Source organism: Hyperolius riggenbachi, chromosome 9 (assembly GCF_040937935.1).
Source record: "Hyperolius riggenbachi isolate aHypRig1 chromosome 9, aHypRig1.pri, whole genome shotgun sequence".
NCBI classification, from domain to species: Eukaryota; Metazoa; Chordata; class Amphibia; order Anura; family Hyperoliidae; genus Hyperolius; species Hyperolius riggenbachi.
In genome coordinates, this window is record NC_090654.1 from 236559766 (window position 1) to 236580975 (window position 21210).

The window sequence follows — 21210 nt, forward strand, 5'->3', positions numbered from 1 at the left end:
TGCGCATGCTTGGGAGGTCTGCGCGTGTGCAGTAGATCCAGACTGGCATCGACTGAGCCTGTCACCAGGGTTCACAGCGGCTGAACGGCAGACTGCGGAAGGAGGGCCTATTCATATTAGGGTAATGCAATTATTATCCTGAGTATTTACATGTATATGTATGTGAGTTCTGAGCATGGACTTCTTGCTCTGTCACTGTACAGTGCTGAATGAGCTGATGCAATTGGTTGTAAAATGTTACATGTGAGGAGCAGTCTTGTGGCTTGGGTACTCGCCTATTAAGCCGTCTAGCAGAACGGCACTCAAATGACCTCCCTCAGCTGAAAAGATGAAATCAGAGGTAAGAGAATTGTCCCGGCTGTCCGCTCTGAGTCTCTTCACTGCCCTCCCCACTGCTGAGACTGGAATGCAGCCGAGCCGCTCTGCTGCACGCGTGATACAAAAGTACCTTTATCATTATTTCATTCATATATAGATTATATACACCCGGTATTTGTCCAGATCCTGATAAGCAACGCAACATGTGAAAACAAACATGATGAATTGATATAGATCCACAAAAGGGTAGCATCAGGAGGTGGGGTTATGCAAATTAGTCACAGGTGCATTGCTCTGGCCAGTTTTGCCTGTGCCTGTTAAGGGCCTTCTTTTCTAATTTTCATTAGATTTAGGCTACATATTCAGGAGCAAGACTTCCCTAATGAATCTGTGTAGCCTGGGGGTTGTAAAACTACGTGTGGGTTGTAAAACTAAATATTTCACTTGCAGAGTCTTCAAAATCCCATCAGTCCATCACATCTCTGTCACTCCACACTGGGTGGTAAATAGCCAACAAGCACCATACTCTGGTTTAGGGCTCTTTCACATTTGGACGTTGCGTTTTAGGGGTCGCATAACGTCCCCTAACGCAACGCGTGGTGGTAATAGGAGGACGGTACATAGAGCCGCGTTATGCTGACCTTTGTGTGCCTTTTTTGTCCTATAGACTGCGGAGACCACGTGATCGGAACACTCCGCATCACGTGGTCCCACCAGCCAATAAGCGGCCGCTCCAGGAAGTAAACAGTGCAGTGCATATTAATATTAACTACTTGCCGACCGGCTAACGCCAATGGGCTTGGCAGCGGCGGCAGCCCCAGGACCGCCTAACGCCAATTGGTGTCAAGTCCTGGGGCTCTAATTTGCATGAGATCGCGCACATCTCAAGCTCGGAGGGCGGAGCTCCGCCCCCTCTTCAGTCTCTGAGCGGCTATTGCCGCTCGGGAGACTGTTAGCGTGATCGCCGTCCATTTACTTGTACAGCGCTGTACTGGGGACAAGAGAGCGATCGGCTCTCATAGGCAGAAGCCTATGACAGCCGATCGCGTGATTGGCCGGCTGGGGGGAGGGAGGGGATTTCTTAGAAAGAAAAAAAAAAGAATTTGTTAAAAACATTAAAAAAAAAACTTAACATAAATGTTTATTAAAAAAATAAATAAACACAAGGGGGGTGATCAGACCCCACCAACAAAGAGCTCTGTTGGTGGGGGGAAAAGGGAGGGGGATCACTCGTGTGCTGTTGTGCGGCCCTGCAGCTTGGCCTTAAAGCTGCAGTGGTCATTTTAGTTAAAATGTGCCTGGTCTTTAGGGGGGTTTACCACTGTGGTCCTCAAGAGGTTAATTAGCAATGTGGCTGGCCGCAATAGCAGACTCTCCCCTCCTCCTCTCTGGCCCAAAACAAACAAACAAAAAAAAAAAACACAACATTACTGAGCATGTGCACACAGTCTAACGCGGCTAAAACCCCGTATAACGCACAGCATGCTGCACTTTATTTGAACGTGTAGCGTTACCCTGTAACACAACGTGGGCACTGTGAACAGCCCATTGATTTTACATTACTGTGAGTTGGGGTGAGTTACAGGCTGCTCTAACGTGCGCCTGTAACATCCCACTGTGAAAGCAGTGTAAGAAATTGTAACTGTGAATATAACTGCAAATTCAAACCACATTAATACTTCAGCAGAAGAGTATAAGGCGGTATAAAAAGTTCATTTATTGATATTCAAAAAAAGGATATATAGTACAAGAGATTGGAGTGTCAGCCCCACCAAAAAACAGACCGTACACATTTAAAACATAAGGATGACCACACATCAATTGTTGTAACATACCAATATTTGCTATCAGCTGCTGAGTTATCTATCGTGCTAATATGTTCTCAGTCCAAAACTGGATTCATAATAAGCGGCCAGCATATCAAAGTTCTCAAAGGCAGGAGGGTCCCAGTCGCAGACTCCCAAGCAATTGTATATCCAGCTATGTCAAAAGAGGAACAGCTTGCAGACAAAGTCCCATTAAGGCCCCGTTCACATCACAAACGCGGATGGCCACGCATGCGGAACGCAACGCATGCGATCGCACGCCATCCGCGTTTGTGTGCGTTGCGTGGCTGATCCAATCACTGAAAAGTGAATGGGACAGCCACGCGTTTTTACAAAAAATGCGTGCAGCATGCGTTCCCGGAAACGCATGCAGTGTGAACATCAGACATTGCAGTCTATGCAATGTCTGATGTCGTGCGTGTCGGCCATCTTTCCAAAACGCAGCTGGAAACGCGTGCAGTGTGAACGGGGCCTAAAAGACTTCCAATCATTAGTGAGCAGATATCAAAGCAGTAATGCTAGCAAGCTAAGGATAGAAGCAGCGTTTGCAGGAATGAGTAGAGGCATTTCAGCTGTTGTGTATAGTGATAGCATATCGATCTGACTAGCCAACAAAGTTCCTCATATCTACCTGCACAGGTCTTTGCCACTTCTCTCATGAATGTCCCGTACTTAGACTGACTGTAGCTGGTCCAGAGCGCTGTGTTGGAACAAAGCCTTGTGATGAGATAGTGGACTCACGTCAATACAAATAAATCAGTGCATAGGGTGCAGCGATATCCTGTAGGCTGTAGCATGGCGTTCGGACGCCAAAGCGCCTCCACGTGAACGGCTGTGCAGCCTGTCAGGAGTTGGTAGTGTGACGTTGTGGGTCTCCTAGCTCCGCCCACCAGACTCTACCCACCTTCAAATCATGTATACTTAAGGGCAGATCAATCTCCTGACAACTACCACTGATTGAAAGAACAGGAGGACCAGAGAGTCGCATGCAACGCTGTACCTCAACTCAAAGAGTTCATCTTATGTACTCCCTTTTTTAACAAAAAAATATAGAAGAGAGGGGTGAACTACAGTTCATCTGCAGCTTGAAAACAAGTGTATTCCAACTGTGAATGTTCTTGATATTCACATGAATCTCAAATGCACGATGGGTATTAAGGGAAATCAGGGCACTAGTCTTATTTAGGGGATCCAGCAGGAAACCTCATAGGGAACAGTTCAATCACAGCTCCCAAAACAGCAGGAAGCGTTGTTTTCTACAACCTATCTGAAACCTAGAAGATTGAGAGGGTTGCTCTGCACCCAATCTCACTAGTGGAATTTACCAATGAGGTTTCGTGCTGGATACTCTAAACTAGACTAGCCCCAAAATCTGCATGTAAAAATAAAGAGCTCATCATACATACGCACAAAGGCATCAAATATTGTCACTCAATGAGAGTCCTGGCAATGTACAATATTTATTTTATGTAAATCAGATGACCAATGCTTTGTTACATACTTGTTATCACCATTCTATGCAATATTTGTATAGTCTGTGTATATAAATACAATAATACATTTTGATATAAAAAGATTCTGGTCCAAGACTCGTTATTTAATTGGAGATATCTGTGATATTACACATTGGCCCATATGCAATTCCTTTTTTCTCTTGAGTTTTCTACTAGGTGATATTTTCACAACTCGTCATAAAATTCCTTTCAAGCTGGCAGCAAGCATACTTAAATTTAATGGTACTTTTCCACCAACTTTTTGGTACTTTTTCAATTGTAAAATGCTGAAAATGTAGTTTGAAGAGGAAATTTAAATTATCTTGTCTAAGATAACTCAGGTGAAAAAATTAATTGCATATGGGCCACTGTTGGTATGACCAGGGCCGGATTACCGACCAGGCAACAGAAGCAGTCACTTGGGGCCCCATTCAGAGTCAAAGGGGCCCCATCACCACATAATCCATCCATTGTCTTCAGAGCCGGGCTCTCCTCCTGGGTCCCCCTCCTGCTACTGTGTGCTCTGCCACTGCCCGCTCCTCCCTCCCTTCCCACAGAGATCCACAGCTGCAGTGGGCAAGAATAATTGCAGCAAATGACAAATGCCCACTCACCTATCCATGATCCAAGCGGTAGTGCTCCTGTCATCCGAAACCCATCTGTCTCCTCTACAGTGCTGCCGCTCGCTCTGAACTTCCGGATTCTCAGATCAGACAGGAAGTAGGAAGTAGTAATAGTAGTAGTAACAGAGCGGCAGCACTCTAGAGGAGACAGACTGTCTCCGGATGTTGGGACTTCTATTGTTTGGATCGCAATAGGTGAATTTGAGTCATCTGGGATTGTCATTCTCCCCCATTGCGGCTGCCCTTCTCTGTAGGACTAGCCTATTCACGGGGGTGGAGGCTGCATGATGGATGTGGCTGTCTAGTTTGAGAGGAAATTGGTTGTTCGGTGGTGGGGGTAGTGGTTATGTAATTCTGTCTGGGGAGCAGCTTCCGGGTTTGTGGTGTTTGTCCAGAGCTTTCTATTATTGCCAGGCTGCAGATGCAGGGGGAAAGTGCTGCCGCTGTGATATCGGGCGCCCTCTTCACAGCGGTGCCCCGAGTGACAACATCCCGCCCATATATCTATCACTCTGCATGTTGCTGCTGCTGTTCCATGCATTGTGCACACGCAGAGGAAAGCGGGCTGTTGCCCATAGCAACCAGTATCGCAGCTGCCCCGGTGTGTGCGGCATGTTGCTGTGCACACAGCAGCTGCATCTTTTCATTCTATTATGGGGGGGGGGGGGCAAATCAGTTACTTTGCTTAGGGCCCCATTTAGCCTTAATCCGGCTCTGGGTATGACAGTGGCTGATGGCTCATCTCACTGACCCTAGGAAGACTGATGCGTAATGGAGTTTAGTATTCTCCACAGTTGGTTCACCTATTTTATAGCTACTAACATTACACATCTCGACTTATTAGTAAAGCATTACACAGATATTCCCCATTCAGCAATATAGGATGGAGTTCAATGATAGAGGTGCCAGATATCAAACTCAATCATCATGGTTGTCCACCCTTGGAGGAGAGGTGTATCCCCACCTATTTTCCTACCATGGTGAGTTACAATTTTGCATCATCCTCACCTGCCTTTACAGTGGTTGCGACCCACATTTGAGTATGATCATATATTCACTTACTGTATATTGTTCCATCCTTACCAGTACATACTGCACAATTGGGGCTCTCCGTTTCTATTTTTGTCATTCAGCAATATAGTTGCTTTATACTGTATCTGCAGAGTACAAAGACTAACAGAGACCTGACATATCTAGTGTGTCTCAGGAGACAAAAGTCAATTTCAATAAGACCCCTGCGTTACCACCAGTGCTGGCCTGTTATGGGTGCTATGGCTATATGATGAGGAACATCATCATCATTTAATTGACATATTACAAGATCACACACACACACACACAAAAAAAAAAAAAAAAAAGATTCAAATGATATATCGAATGTTTTGGGGCCTTGGCGGACCCCTTTATCAAGAATACCATTTTATCACGGCCCTGTGGGCACAGAAAAAAAAATTCCAAAACTCTACATGTAGAGCAAGAGACCTCGCCCAAGAAGACTGTGCGATAAAGCTCTCCCACCAATACCAGCTTTATTTTATGAAGGAAAAAAAAGGGGAGATGGCTGCAGAGACTCTGCACACCCTTTGTACGGGCGAAGCAAACCTGTGAGTTTGCTTAATAAAAAGTACAATACTTACCTCGGGAGAGGGAAGCCTCTGGAATCCTCCAAAGGCATCCAGTGTCCTACTCGGCCAAGCCGTTACAGCGCCGAGACTCTCAAAGCTCGCAGGTGCGCGGCCACACTGCACCTGCACGGTTGCATATACCCACTTGGGTTTTGCCAGAATAAGCGGAGCTCAACTTGTTCCGTGCTACAGTGCATGCATGGGCAGTCAACAAGGGCTTGTCAATGGTCTGCGTCCCCTGCGCAGCACTGGAACGGCCCAGTGAAGCAGAATTATCAAGAGGCTTCCCTCTATTCAGGCGAGTACCCATTTGGGGTATTTTTTAATCCTACAGGTACCCTTTAACCACTTAAGGACCACAGGCTTAATCCCCCCTAGTGACCAGGCTATTTTTTATTTTACAAAATAGGCCACTGCAGCTTTAAGGGCTCGCTGCAGGTCCGTACAACTCAGCACACAATTGATTCCCCCTCCCTTTTCTGCCCACCAACAGAGATTTCTGTTGGTGGGCTGTGATCGCTACCCCAATGTTTATAATTTTTTTTACAAATATTTGTTTTAACTAACAATAAATTTCCCTATTTAATTTTTTTTAACCCTCCCTCCCCCTACCAGCCAATCAGTGTTATCGGCTGTCATAGGCTTCGCTGTCTTGCCACCCAGGGGGACAGCCGTGTCACACGGCTGTCCCCGGTACATCGCTGCCGTAGATCACAGCGCTGTACAGAGTAAATAGACGGTGATCGCTGCTGGGAGACAGTTTGCGGGGCAGAGCTTTGTTATTCAAGCAGAGATGAATCAATCTCCTGCAAAACCCTGCCCCAGGACTTGGAGCGGTCCTGGGTCTGCCGCCACGGTCACGCTAGTCAGCAAGGGGTTAAAATAAATCTGGTACTGGTGTGGGTTACATTGCACAGACATTTTGGTGGGGACCTCCGCCTTGCTTTATCAATGTGCCCCCTAGATCTGTAGCCAGCAGTGCAGAAAGAATCTGTGCTTGTCAGGTAAACATAAAAGAATGCATCACAAGAAGGAACAGAGTAGTGGGGTTGTGCGGTTTTTATTGTTTTTTTTTTCCTTTTTTTTCAATGGAGAAATACATCATCTGTTTACAAAATAGCTTTCGAAAAATACAAGGAATACGGGTACTATAAAACAAAGCAAACTCCAGTCATAAGACAACACATACGTCATGCGGAAGCAACAGTCTGATCCTCAGGTTGTGGAAACAAGTTAAAAGTTAAGTTACTACACAAAAGGTGGGCAAAAAAAAAAAAAAAAGTTTGTTTTTGTTTTGTTTTTTTCTTCGACAAAAGAATGGGGGGAAAAAAAGTGTACTTGCTATAAAGTAGTGGACCGTAATAAAATGGGAGAACAGAAATGACCTCTTCTGTAAACAACTACTCCGGTGCCACTCTGGTGCCTGACACAACTACGTGTAACACATAAGCCTTGCATGGTTCACTTCGAGTGTTTATATAAAATAAAGGTGTGAGGATCATAAGGCAAAAGCCTTTATGAAAAAAAGGGGAGGGCCGTTGTAAATTGGTTATTATTGCAGAGGCTTAAAAGGAAAAATAAAATATGCCCAAGTCAGACTCTGGAAAAGGCTAGGGGCCGTTTATCTGGAGGTATTTTTTAATGGTCTTCTCAAAAACCCAAAAATGCAGAAAATGTCCATCCTCATTTTAAAAAAGAAAAACTGGATTGATACCATTGCTAGGGCACAGTCTGGGGTAACCACCCCCAAAAAAGAGCTTTATCAAAGGGTTCAGACCATATTATTCTTATTATAAACTAGTTATTACTACAGACACCCCTTTATTGATACACTTCCTAAATCCTACGTAACTCGAGGACAGAAAACAGCTTAAATCCAGAACAATAAACGTTTTTTATTATTTTTTTCATTTATTTTTTAAGTTGATGACTTACACATTCAGCAGTTTGTTCTGTAGCTCAGCACAACTATTATATGCTTGTTGCGGTGTGTCAAAGTTGCTTACAAAAATAGAAAAGAAACAGGATTGGGCTGGAGGCAGTAAAACAATTCTCACTGGGCGCCGCAAGTCATGTGACAACGATGTTGATACATTGACGCTGTGGCATTTTCCATTTACTCTGCATTTCATCTGATCTGAGCTGTATAACTGGGATGAGCACAGACAGAACTGTGCTGAGAATACAGAACCAATTTTCTTTTTCTTCCTGGTCTTGAATTGTGAATAATCCTTTTAAGCTAATGGTATTAAGACAAAAAATAATTAAAAAAAAAAAAAAAAATCATCAAGAAACCACTTCTGCTTGCAGTAAATCCATCAAAAAAAAAAAAAAAAAAAAAAAGACGTACATCCAGTGTTGGGACCCAACATGCGCAATTCTATGACATGAAAGGAAGCAAAGGACGATCTGAAGAAACCCGTGTAAAAGATCCTCACTACTGTTAAAAGGAACAGGAAACATAAAAGTGCATCAGCTGATAAGATTATTTTTTTCTTCTTCAACGCCAGTTCTTTTGTCAGCCTTTGCAAGAAAGTTGCATGAACTCATCACTGAATAGACAACCATCAGTCTTATTGGCTTTCTATCTTCTGGACTGGAATCCTTTCGTAGCTTTTTTTTTTCCCATAATTTTTTTTTTTAAAAAACGAAGTGATGGCAACGTTATATCACAGTCATTCAACTCTCGTCATATTAACCTGGGCCTCCGGAAACGCCCAAGAAAGTCTAAGCTGTGTTTCCATCACATTACATAGCTTGTCCTTGTCACAGTTCCTGGATAATGAAGCTAACAGTTCATCTGGCAGATAGATTGGTGGTGGACCCTGAGGTGTTGTCATTTTGGGGAGTTTTATCGGTTTAGTCTGAGTTTTATAGAATTCTTGATGACTGGGATTGGATTTGCCGGTAAAGTTGGGATATCTGACAGGTCCGTGCTGGCCGATCGCTGCAGGGAAACAAACAGGTAGAGAGATTAAAAAAGTGATAGAAATATAGATGTATAACTGCAAATAGCTAGCACAGTTCTGCAAACAGTATTCCAAAGAAGGGTCTGCACCCTGTTTGCAGGAACTAAGGATTTATTGTTACATTACACCTGTTCTGCAAATAGACTACTGCAATTTCCTCTTACCTAATATCCTACTTACAAGATTTTCCTCTCCTGTGGGATAAACCTACCTGTTCCTCTACTACTCCACTTAGCTAACTGCTTAGTTTTTAATGGTGTGAGGAGATTTGCCGACAGCTGTGTCAATCAGTTGCCAGCTAACTGACTATTTGCTTAACCTCCCTGGCGGTAAGCCCGGGTATGCCACCGGGAGGCACCGCTCAGGCCCCGCTGGGCCGATTTGCATAATTTTTTTTTTGTTACACGCAGCTAGCACTTTGCTAGCTGCGTGTAACCTCCGATCGCCGCCGCTACCCGCCGATCCGCCGCTATACCCGTCGCCGCAAAAAAAAAAGAAATTTGCTGCCCCCTGGCGGATTTTAACAAACCGCCAGGGAGGTTAAGAAGGAGCCCCAATAGTGTATTATTGTTGATTGGTAGTCAGAAATTATTTGTATAAGATTATGCTCACAAATATGGGTTGCCAGATATTGGCAACCACTGATAGCGCTTGCGGGGATATTAGGCCTGTCCCCACTCAGGCTAAGATGTTGCCCTCTGTAGACAGAAAAAGGTGATCACACCCATCCAACAAGTGGATAATCGTTCAGGAAGTTAACAGAGGCCGCCAGGAAGAATAAAACACTCTAAAACTTATAAAATGGGGGTCAAAGGATGACTTACCTCCCCAAAAAAGGACTCAATGGCTATCATTTATGAAAGTGTGTTCGGTAAAGAAAATCCGTGCGGGAAAATACCGCATTCGGTATTTTAGACTTCTGTGTGCTCATTCATAAAAATGTGTACAGTTGTGATAGCACTGCGGTATTTTTCCGAACTAGGCTGGCGGTAGGCTTGCGGAAACACGGGAATCTGCAGAGTTGATACATTTCGCCGTGTCCCGCTCTTACTGCAGCTGCCTGGGAGGTCTGTCTCCATTAACTTAGCATGGTTATCGCCACATCCAAGGGAGCAGTATTCCCCGTCCTCATACCGCTTGCTCTAATCTTTATGAATTGACATTTTGTGACATTTGTTAAGATAATCACCGCACAAGGCGGTAATTTACCGGTCTGCTCGGGAATGTCAGCTTTTTATGCGGAAACAGCTTTTATGAATGGAGATTTTGCTAAGTGGTCGGTAAAGTTAGCTGTTTTCAGCATTTCCGCATGCGGGAATGCTTTATGAATGATAGCCAATGGTGCGAGTTCTAAACTATTTATTCTCACTCCAACAATCTTTGCAACGCGTTTCGCGGGTCCAAGCCCGCTTCCTCAGGCAATATAAAATAAGGAGCAACTCAATATGTCAGCAAGCACATTTTAGCGCCTCTGTCTAGAAGTGGAGTAGATCATGTGCAGTGAGAACTAGGCCTTTAGGCTACGCTAGGTTGATAGTGGTCAGTTGCATAATGCACAAGCTATAATGAGTGTGAAGTGCAGAGGAGGCTGGACATAGACTTCAATACAAAGCTTGCATACAGCAAGTTATCACAACGCAATCAGTTACAATGCAGTACTGAACAGGCCCATAGAATTGTATGGGCAGTTAGTTGACATGCAGAATTATTCTGCAATGCAACAGAGCACTGAACTAGCCCACAGAAGTACTTCATCAGTATGCCTAAAGTAACCATGATCAGTCCCCAAAATATTGAAACTGGTACTTACCTGGGGCTTCCTCTAGCCCACTGTAAGCCACAAGGTCCCCGGCTTCCTCCTGGCTCCTCTCCTGGTGCCGCTGGCGGCTCAGTTACCGGCAACTTTTGGGCTGAAGGTTGGCCGGAATACTTACTGAACGGGGACGCTCCGCATGTCCACACTGCCCACTACACTTTAGCGCAACGGCTAGCATGACAGCCCTAGGCATGTGCAGTTCAGAGTTAGAAAACCACGCAGGACTGTCACACTGGCTGGCATGATGACGCATAGTGGCCGGCGTGATAATGCGGAGCGAACCCGTTCAGGAAGTATCCGGCCGACCTCCATCCCGAAAGGCCCCGGTAAAGGAGTCACCAGCGGGACTGGGAGAGGAGCCAGAAGGATGCAGAGGGACCTTGCGGCCTACGGTGGGCTGGAGGAAGCCCCAGGTATGTACCGGTTTCATTTTTTGGGACTGCCCAGGGTCCCTTTAAAACGGATCAATGATCAGCAATTCCATATAAACTAGGATTACTTGCGCTTTATCCAATTAAAAAAAACAAAACAAAAAAAAAAAACACACACACACACACAACAAAACGCTGAAAAATGTGCTTCTAAAATTGCATCTGCAGTGGGCCTTCTCTTTTCTGTTGCTGTAAATTGTATGCCTGCACTAAAATCCTTTTGCAAATCTTAAGAGATATGTTAGTATTAGTCATATGTTAGTGTTAGCAATGTGAGGCATAGGTCAGTATTAAAACAGGGCTAAAACCAGTACACTCCAAAACCCACAAACATTAACCTCCCTAGCGTTCTGGACGAGCTAGGCTCGTCCAGAAACACTGGAGGTCACCGCTCAGGCCCCGCTGGGCCGATTTGAATAATTTTTTTTTAAACACACAGCAAGCACTTTGCTTGCTGCTTGCCTCACCCAATTGCCGCCGATCCCCGCCGCGATGCAGGGCCCCCCAGGCGAGACCCCGTGCGCTGCCTGGCCAATCAGTGCCAGGCAGCGATGAGGGGTGGATTGTGTCTCCCTGTGACGTCACGGCGATGGGGGAAGCCCTCCTGGAAATACCGTTCAGAACGGGATTTCCGGATGGGTGATTGCGCCGGCGGGGATCGGAGGGGTGGGAGGGACGCCGCAGGGAGGGGGGAATCATGTAGCTAGCGCTAGGCTAGCTACATGATAAATGTAAAAAAAAATTTGCAAAAAAGTTCCCGCGGCCGCAGGAATCAGAACGCCAGGCAGGTTAAAGGGAATGCAGGGTGACTTATTTTTGAGACTTCAATATGGCAACAGTTTACATACCTCTACAGAAGGCAGAGCGCCAGGTACAGGAGATGAAGACAGCCCATCCACATTTTCCTGTGAAAACATACAGTTTGGTTAAAGTCACTCCAGTTTGGGGTGCTACAATACATCTATACAATGAATTTATTTTAGTTCCACGTTTTTACAGCATGAACGTGCATTTGAATTTTTCTCACACAAGAACTTCAGTAAGGGGGGGGGGGGAGGGGGAGATTTGACTGGCTTCAGTTTTAGAATAAAGTTTGTGTACTGTCCACTGAGCACTCCGTACCTTTGTGTTTTCCGTTTCATTTGACTCGACTGATGAGTCTGCAGCAGCGCAGTCATTGGTGTCATCCTAAGAAAGAGGAAAGTTAAAAAGGAACTTCAGCCTAAACAAACATACTATCATTAAGTTACATTAGTAATGGTAATTAAAATAGATAGGTAATATAATCTCTTACACACCCTGTTTTAAAAGAACAGGCAAATGTTTGATTTCAATGTTTGCTAGGCAACATGAACAACATAGGAAATCCCATCATGCTTTGCACAGCATCAGGGGAAAAAAGCCTGGGCAGTTTTCTTTGATGGGTGGAGCTTAGCTACAAATTCAGCTAAAAATGATGCTTTGGTAAGAAAAACAAAGTGAAACTGCTGTGAAACTGTTAAAGAAACACCAAGCCTTTTCAGTTCTGCCGAGTAGATTTTTAATCCGGAGGTTCACTTTAAGCTTTAGTCTACAAATGCAAAATTCCTGAATGGATGGTAATTAGAATTCTATATTATTGGGGCCTGTAAAGTACCTACAGATCTGATACTTTTATTAAATGGAACAGCCACTATCTTCAGTTTTGCTCAGGCAACTGCTAAGCAAATGGGGTTTTTTTGCAATCAAAACAATGCAAAAAAATGAAAAGCTTTCCAACCTGAAAACCAAATATACCACAACGGCTGTTTGCAAAGTAAAGCAACGCATCACTTATGCTCAGCTTTAAAACTGTCTGATACCAAATGGAAAAAGTTATTTATTGCTACACCGGCAGTACTGGAAGAGGTTTTTCAGTTGGTATGGTGGTAATTTCTCCAGGCACTGGACTGCAGTTTCTAGAATCTAGTGTGTGCAGATCAAACAATTGCTTTGTTTGCCAGAAGGATTTTGGATGAGCTTATGGATTCAGAACCGAACATTTACATATGTGGGCAGCTGGGGGGGGGGGGCTAGGAATCAACATGAAATGCAGTGGCCAGATGTAGCAACAAGGGTGAGTAGACCTCCCCCTTTGAGGACTAAAGTTTTCCAGTCTACAGCCAACATTTTTCTTTTTACACTCAAGTAATTGATTCAAATTGGGAAGGTGCTGCAAGCCGTGAAAAGGGCATTGAAGGCAAATTACCTCTTCAGTTTTGCTCTTTTTTAGAGTTTCCTCCTTTGGCGGTGAGGATGGCCGCTTCACGCCAGTTATCGGACTTGGAATCTTTGGAAGTTGGTTGACCAGTCTGGTAGGCGTAACCACTCGAGACACCACCGGCTTGGGAGTGGAACAAACCGCTGGCTGCATGGCAGTGTCAGCAGGAATGCCTTCGTGCAGATTACCTGCAAGGAAAAGAAGGGGGTGAGAAAGCAGGAAACAGCAGTTTCGTTAGGTGAAAGTACAACGGGACCTTATAAGCTTACCCCGTGATGAGTCCATGGAATTATTGGGGGACTGCACAGAGCTATCCGAAAATATGTTTGTTATAGATGAACTGACAGGTGTTGATGGACTGCTTCTTCTGAAAGATAGAAAAAAAATAGACATCTTCATAAAAATCAAGTTTGAAGAAAGACTGTTTTAATTCTGAATTTAGCTAATTGAGTTTAAAGAAGAACTCCCGACTCAGTGCCATAGGAAGATGTGGATGGAGGCAAGTGTGGGCATGAGACCCTGAAATGATCAATAAGCCCCAGGTCATTGTTCCAAATTTTCTCCGCCTAATAGAAACCTTTTAACAAATCCAGGCTTGCTTGATCACTAATGGTCTTCACACTTCGTACAAAAACTCTGATGCAATGTTAAAACATGACTCAAATGGTATTTAGTGGATCTTACCCCTGAGAAACTCCAGATGAGCTCAGTGGGTTCGTCTTGTTGGCGCTAGTGGGAGAAGGCACGGACATACTATTGTCACTGTCCACTGACAGCTCCAGGCTGTTCTCGTTCAGCGACATCTTTACGCTATCCAAAGAATGCTGAGGGGAAAAAAAAAAAAAAAAAAAGAAGATGACAGGACATGAGACAGAATCCAAACCCATACAAATGTACACAGATATTAAACGCACAGCTTCTCAAGGCTGCCCCTATCTGTTCCATTTAGGAGCTCTGCTTACTTGCAACCAGAAAAAGGTTGCATCTGTGTCTGTCATGTGTAGTGAGGGCCTACTCTTTGGAAAGCTTTCAAATGGACTATGAGGGCTCAAACCACTAGCAGCCTTTTCTAAGCGCTAGTGATTTGAAAAGCTCTTGCTAATGCAATGCTATTGGGGATTTTTATAAAATCACATCGCTCAAGTGGGATCACACCCATAGCATTGCATAAGCAAGAGCTTTTGAAATTTGCAAACGCTTAGAAATGGCTTAATAACGTACTGCTAGTGGGTTCCAGGCCTAAGACGTGACCACTTTAATTTATGAGGAACCCAAAGTGAGAGACAAAAGGAGATATTTATGCTTGTCCTGCTGATTTTTCTCGTCAGTAGTGTCTGAATCACACAAGCATGAAACAAGCATGCAGCTTATCTTGCCAGATTTTTGTCAGAAAAACATGATCTCCATATACTTGTTCAAGGTTTATGGCTGAACATATTAGAGGCAGAGGATCAGCAGGACAGCCAGGCAATCTGCATTGATGAAATGGAAATAAATATGTCAGCCTCCATATCACTCACACCTTAGGTTCCCTTTAATGAAAGAGCACCTAGTACTGTAACCCAGAGCACCTAAAATGTCACTGTAGTGAGGTCAGTAACATCATACCCTATGGATTGCCATTATAATTCTCACTGCTTCAAAGCAATTCAGCAGAAAATGACATCACATGGAAGTAATGACACTGCTGCATACTGTGCAGGTTTACCTTCTCTGCAACACTGGCTGCTGGCACTCACAATTCACTGAAGCTCCTGGTTTACAAACAGACCCATGTCATGGGGAGGCTGTGGGGATGGGCCGGTGATTTGCTATACCAGCCAGACTTTCATCTGACTTCAGGAACTTGCAGGGTCTTTACAGAACCCGTGGTGACAGCAGCCAACCCTGCTGAGGTGGATAGGTATGCAGAGACCCACTGCAGGGTCACCTTAATGGTCAAGTCTGTTTCCTTTTCAGAGAAGTCGACTTTCTAGTGTAGATGTAATGAACAACTGGACTAAAGAAATTTGGGAAGCCCAGCATGTCAGGCACGGCTTATGAAGAGTCACAACATACCTTCTTCTTCCTAGGGAGCACATGCATAGGAAGTAGCTGATGAAGCTGTTTTCTTTTTACGTGCATTGCTGCAATCTTCATATCCACCTCAAACATCTTGCTGTTTATAGCTTGTCTATAAACTGTATAAAGACAAAAAAAACACCATGAGTAATGCAGACAAATTGTATAAATGTAAGCAATATGGCTAAAGTTCATCTGTATACAGAACAAAAAGGAAAAAAAGACCAGTAAAAAGCTCACCGCTTCTCGATTTTTATGATAGTCGCAGGGTATTTCAGTAGGAGTATATTTTTTACTATTCTTCAGCTATTAAGCCTTCAGTTGGGTTTGAGCGTGGCCAATGAGAGGCAAGCAATTCTGAATTGATGCAGGATTATGCAAATTGGAAATACAACTTGATAACAGACCAACTGAATTCCACCTTAAGCATCATACACAGTTTTACAATTACAATTTTTAAGTGGTCAATGAATGGCCAATTTTACCACATCCATGTAGTACGAGAGCTCACAGGCACAACCTGTTCATAGTATTATAACTGTCATAACAGTTTGTCCTACTACCATAGGATTCTAACGGTTTGTCCTCCTACTACCATGGGATTCTAACGGTTTGTCACCCTCCTACCATAGGATTCTAACAGTTTGCCCTCCTCCTACCATAGGATTCTAATGGTTTGCCCTCCTCCTACCATAGGATTCTAATGGTTTGCCCTCCTCCTACCATAGGATTCTAACGGTTTGCCCTCCTCCTACCATAGGATTCTAACGGTTTGCCCTCCTCCTACCATAGGATTCTAACGGTTTGCCCTCCTCCTACCATAGGATTCTAACGGTTTGCCCTCCTCCTACCATAGGATTCTAACGGTTTGCCCTCCTCCTACCATAGGATTCTAACGGTTTGCCCTCCTCCTACCATAGGATTCTAACGGTTTGCCCTCCTCCTACCATAGGATTCTAATGGTTTGCCCTCCTCCTACCATAGGATTCTAACAGTTTGCCCTCCTCCTACCATAGGATTCTAACAGTTTGCCCTCCTGCTACCATAGGATTCTAACAGTTTGCCCTCCTCCTACCATAGGATTCTAACAGTTTGCCCTCCTCCTACCATAGGATTCTAACAGTTTGCCCTCCTCCTACCATAGGATTCTAACGGTTTGCCCTCCTCCTACCATAGGATTCTAACGGTTTGCCGCCTTCCTACCATAGGATTCTAACGGTTTGCCGCCTTCCTACCATAGGATTCTAACGGTTTTCCCTCCTCCTACCATAGGATTATAACGGTTTGTCCTACTACCTTTGCATTCTAATGGTTTGTCCTCCTACATGTAGATGATAAAATTGGCCTGTGATTGGAAAAGTGTATGCACCCTTAGTAGGATCTGGTTGGTCCATTTTCAAGCTGCATAAATTTCCACTTTCCTACAACAAATTGGAATTATTTGCATTACATTGACCATCCCTACTGGTAATAAACAGAAAATGATCAGGACCTTCTATACAAATAATGGTACAGGGCTACTTGTTTCAGTATTTCCCAGCTTCTTTCCGAGCAGCATTTATACCTGTATCTGTGAAGGACTGGATATCAAATGTCAGGTCGACGCTCAAGTTTTCAGAGTTTTCCATCTTTTTAAATACGAGTCCAATGACCCACATAGTCCGGAATTTTTCCCTAAAATGAGAAAACAGCAATGGTTATCCCTTTGATTAATCGTTCCAGGGTGCTTTCAGAGAAAATCTATTCTGCCAGGAAAATACAGGGTAGGAAAGGTCAGTGGACAGTGTAGAAGACAGCACATTCCAGCTCAATGCAGGACGGTAAAGAGAAATGGAAATTTGCCTCTGCTCAGCACATTGCTCTCAATGGATTAGCTTTTCCCTGTGTAGGTAGCTGCACGAACACAAAGGCAGACCGCTCCACCCTTAGCTGCCAGACTTTCACCCAGGATGGTTTCTAAAAGTTACATTTAAAGGACAACTGAAGTGAGAGGGATAGGGAGGCTGCCATATTTATTTCCTTTTAGGCAACACCAGTTGCCTGGCAGCCCTGCTGATCCTCTGCCTCTAATACTTTTAGCCTTAGACCCTGAACAAGCATGCAGCAGATCAGGCGTTTTTGGCCATCATCTATGCTTATCCCCCCCACCTTTCTGAATTAGAGTCTGCTGAGACATGCAGCATATCGTCTACCTCCATTCCTTGTTTGCAAAATATGTGACATATCATGGAAGGCTACTGTAGCAAAAGCTGCCTTCTTTACATCAACAGCATGGTAGCATCTCAGATGCAAGCCAAGATATTGGGAAAACCTATTTAAGGCATTTTACTTTTCCAAAGGTACCTTTAATTTTTTATAAACAATATACATAGAATGTTTCTTTGTTAGGAAGGACGGACTCTTGAGGTGCTATTTAAGCAATTTAAAAGTAACTGTGCTGTCTTTACTACTAACAATCTGACTTGTGAGACACTTGATCTCATGCTTGTGGTCAGAGAATCGACCTGATAAAAGTAAATCAGGCTGCAGTTGTCACATGTATGGCTTGGTCGAGTTGCATAGTTATAGACAAGGAACGAAAGGCAATGACAGACTTGTCCCTTGTTGCTAGCTGATGAACTGATGAACTTTAACACTGCCCAACTTTACTGCTCTAATATCTGCCACCAACTGCCCTGACAATGACTGAAAGCTTTGTATAGGGACAAAGTATAAGCAAAATATTTAATAGCGATAGTCTTACTTTTCAGAGTTTTCAATGGGCGCTGGGAATGACTGAGGGTTAACATGAGCCAAGGTGATGAATTCATTCTTCTCCAGACTTCCAACAAGTATGCGGATCTTTGACTCTACCAAACCGATCCTGAAAGAAACATCACAGTATTTTAGCACAACAGCATAAATAACTCCATTATAACTTGATGGATAAGCTGCATAATTTATTTTGCCCGTTATTGTTGTCTATGTGAAGCTGTAAGTTACATCTAACATTGCTGCTTTGTAATCATGGTGATAATTGAGATACGTTTTTACATTCAAAAGCCTAACCTGGCAGCTAACTCTAAAACTACGCGCACATGCTAGATTTTATTGCTAGTGTGCATCAGCAACCTCTCCCTTAAACTGTCACCTGAAGCCATCATGATGTTGGCAATGTTTATGCACAAAGACATTAGTGAATGGGTCTCAAATGAAAACAAAAAAAGTGGATTTAGGATATTTCTGCAGGGTTTGAAGAAGGACGACAGATTAACACCAATCCCAATTAGGGAGATAGCTGACTGTGCTCTATGGATGCTAATGTGTTATCTAAAGTAAGCCTACTATGATGAGAAAAAAAAAAAGTGTTTGCAAGTACCAGTGTGATCGTTGACATCATAAAAAGGTGTCAGCCTTAAAGTAACAGTACTCATTTTAGCTCTGCTCTAAAATACAAGCCTAAATGCACATTTTAATATTCGTATCGGACCCTTTAAAAATAAAATATCTTACAGTGTTAACAGCAGTGGTAAGCACCAAACTCTCCACTGACCCAAAGGAGGAAATAGTTGAGCAAACTTAAAGGGGCACTATGGCGAAAAATTGTAAAATTATGTGCAAACAGACAAATAAGAAGTACATTTCTCCCAGAGGAAAATGAGCCATAAATTACTGTTCTATCTTGCTGTCACTTACAATAGGTAGTAGAAATCTGACAGAAGCGACAGGTTTTGGACTAGTCCATCTCTTCATAGGGGATTCTCGGGGATTTATTTATTTTCAAAAGCACTTAGTGAATGGCAGTTGCTCTGTCAACCTTCCAAAAAACTGTAGCGAGCAGGGAAGCTGGCCAGCATAATTGTTTAAATTCTTTTTAGGGAATATCTTTATAAAGAATAAAAGCCTTGCTGAGAATCCCCTATGAAGAGATGGACTAGTCCAAAACCTGTCATTTCTATCCGATTTCTACTACCTACTGTAAGTGACAGCAACATAGAAGAAAATTTATGAGTCATTTTACTGTGGAAAAAACGTACTTCTTACTTGTCTATGTTTGCACATATTTAAAATTTTTCACCATAGTGCCCCTTTAAGTCTAGCTGCTGAATAGTTACTTAACAGCACCAACAGATGCCTCCTTTGATTGGCTCAATTTCTTCTGCTTCCCAGGTCAGTGTACAAATTAATGTTAAAGCAATCCCCAGGGAAAAAAACGTTTAAAAAACCCCAAAAACATACTACACAGCAAAGTCCCCGGTATCAGCAGGGATCGCTTGATGCCAGATGTGCTGGAGCAACCGGCAAGCAAAGAACGTGCCTCTGTGTCCCCTCAGGTACACTTTAAGCTCATCAGTAAATCGGTAGCAGTGTTGCCACTGTGAATGGACAATTCAGTACTTACCATGCCAAGTGTTGTTTTTCAGTAGGTGCACTTGCCAGAAGGATTATGTAATGCCTGTGAAAATAAAGACAATGCCAATTTAAGCAAATGCTTGCAGCACCACGAGACAAACAGAAGCATGACATTTCATAAAATTCAGCTGGTTACACAATATACATTTCAGAAAATCACACATGCAGATTTTTAAGGCAGAACTTACCCTGATAAATGCTGCAGGATGTTATTTGTTCTTGCCTTCTTACAAAAAGGTAGATTAGAATATTGGTGCCTCAGCCCAAAAGCTGCAGAAAATTACGTACTTACTAATTGTCTTTCATCAAGCTAAATATGCCTGGTACGCCTTTTGATGGAAGCGTCATCGTATGATTCCCAGGCTGCATGCTAGTTCCAGGGTAGCAGAGCTACCGATTGGCTGGAGTAACTATCTTGCCATTGTCAGGCTGCTTCTAAAAGACTCTAGAACAAGTACAGCACTCCACAAACAAATCCATTCTACTGAAGGGGTTCAGCTGTAATGTATGGTGCAGCATAAATCAGAGAACACGTCCTGAGGCTTCCAGGGTCATATTTTGGCCACCATTCAGTCTGACTACCCAACTTATCTAATCAATATTTATGATTGCCCTTCCTTAGAAATTGATTATTTTCCGTTAGCCGGGCGCAACCACTAGGTGGCGATAAAACGCAGAGTTACATCTTTCCCTACTATCCATGGCGGCCTGGACAGGGAATAGTAATTAATGCCACCTTAGCGATCGCTGGCAGCAGAGTTACATCTTTCCTTACTATCCATGGTGGCCTGGAGAGGGAAAAGTAATTTACGCCACCTAGTGGTTGCGCCTGGCTAACGGAAAAGTACCTAGAAATGTTTAAAATGGAACCAAACTAAACATTTTTAACAGTTGCACAGATGCAGCTAAAGCTGGGTTGATTATCTTGTTTGCAGTCTTGTCAGGTAGCTTTTGCACAGGAATGGGAGGAACCCAGACAAAAACAACAGCTTATTTTGCAAGGAGTTATGGGATAATTAATAAGGTCTGCTTCCTCAGACACACATCTCCTAGGACAGAATTCTAGTCTTTTGCCTCTGCTAACAATCAGATCTTCCAATCAAACTGAGAATGACTGAGGAAAGATGTGAAAATCTGTTAAGCAGCCCATACACTCAGCCGATTTTCTGGCCGACCGATCGATCCCGATCGATCGATTGCAAATCGGTTGGCCAATCGACCGATCGACGGCCGATTTCGATCGATTTCGATGGATTTCCATCGAACTTGCAGGGTGGAAAATTTAGGTCGATCTGATGAGATTGCTTATCAGTTTGCATTGGCCTTAATGGAAATCTGATGGCAAAAAAATGCCATCAGATCGAATTTCAATAGATTTCAAACTGAAATCTATTGGAATTCTATCCTGGTAAAAAAT

At 43.6% G+C, this 21210-nt stretch overlaps 1 protein-coding gene across 2 annotated transcripts in view; it reads right to left on the reverse strand.

The window, feature by feature from the left end:
• Positions 1–6929: 6929 nt before the first annotated feature.
• Positions 6930–21210, reverse strand: part of PAPOLA (poly(A) polymerase alpha) — a 41478-nt gene continuing 27197 nt past the window's right edge. For both annotated transcript variants that reach the window (XM_068254167.1, XM_068254166.1), the window contains exons 13-22: positions 19783–19836; positions 18145–18264; positions 16966–17075; positions 15399–15520; positions 14025–14164; positions 13610–13707; positions 13329–13528; positions 12224–12289; positions 11950–12006; positions 6930–8832 (exon numbers count right to left, since the gene is read on the reverse strand). In XM_068254167.1, the coding sequence (XP_068110268.1) occupies positions 8737–8832; positions 11950–12006; positions 12224–12289; positions 13329–13528; positions 13610–13707; positions 14025–14164; positions 15399–15520; positions 16966–17075; positions 18145–18264; positions 19783–19836 (1063 nt within the window). In that variant the 3' untranslated portion in view covers positions 6930–8736. The remainder of the gene's footprint in view (positions 8833–11949; positions 12007–12223; positions 12290–13328; positions 13529–13609; positions 13708–14024; positions 14165–15398; positions 15521–16965; positions 17076–18144; positions 18265–19782; positions 19837–21210) is intronic.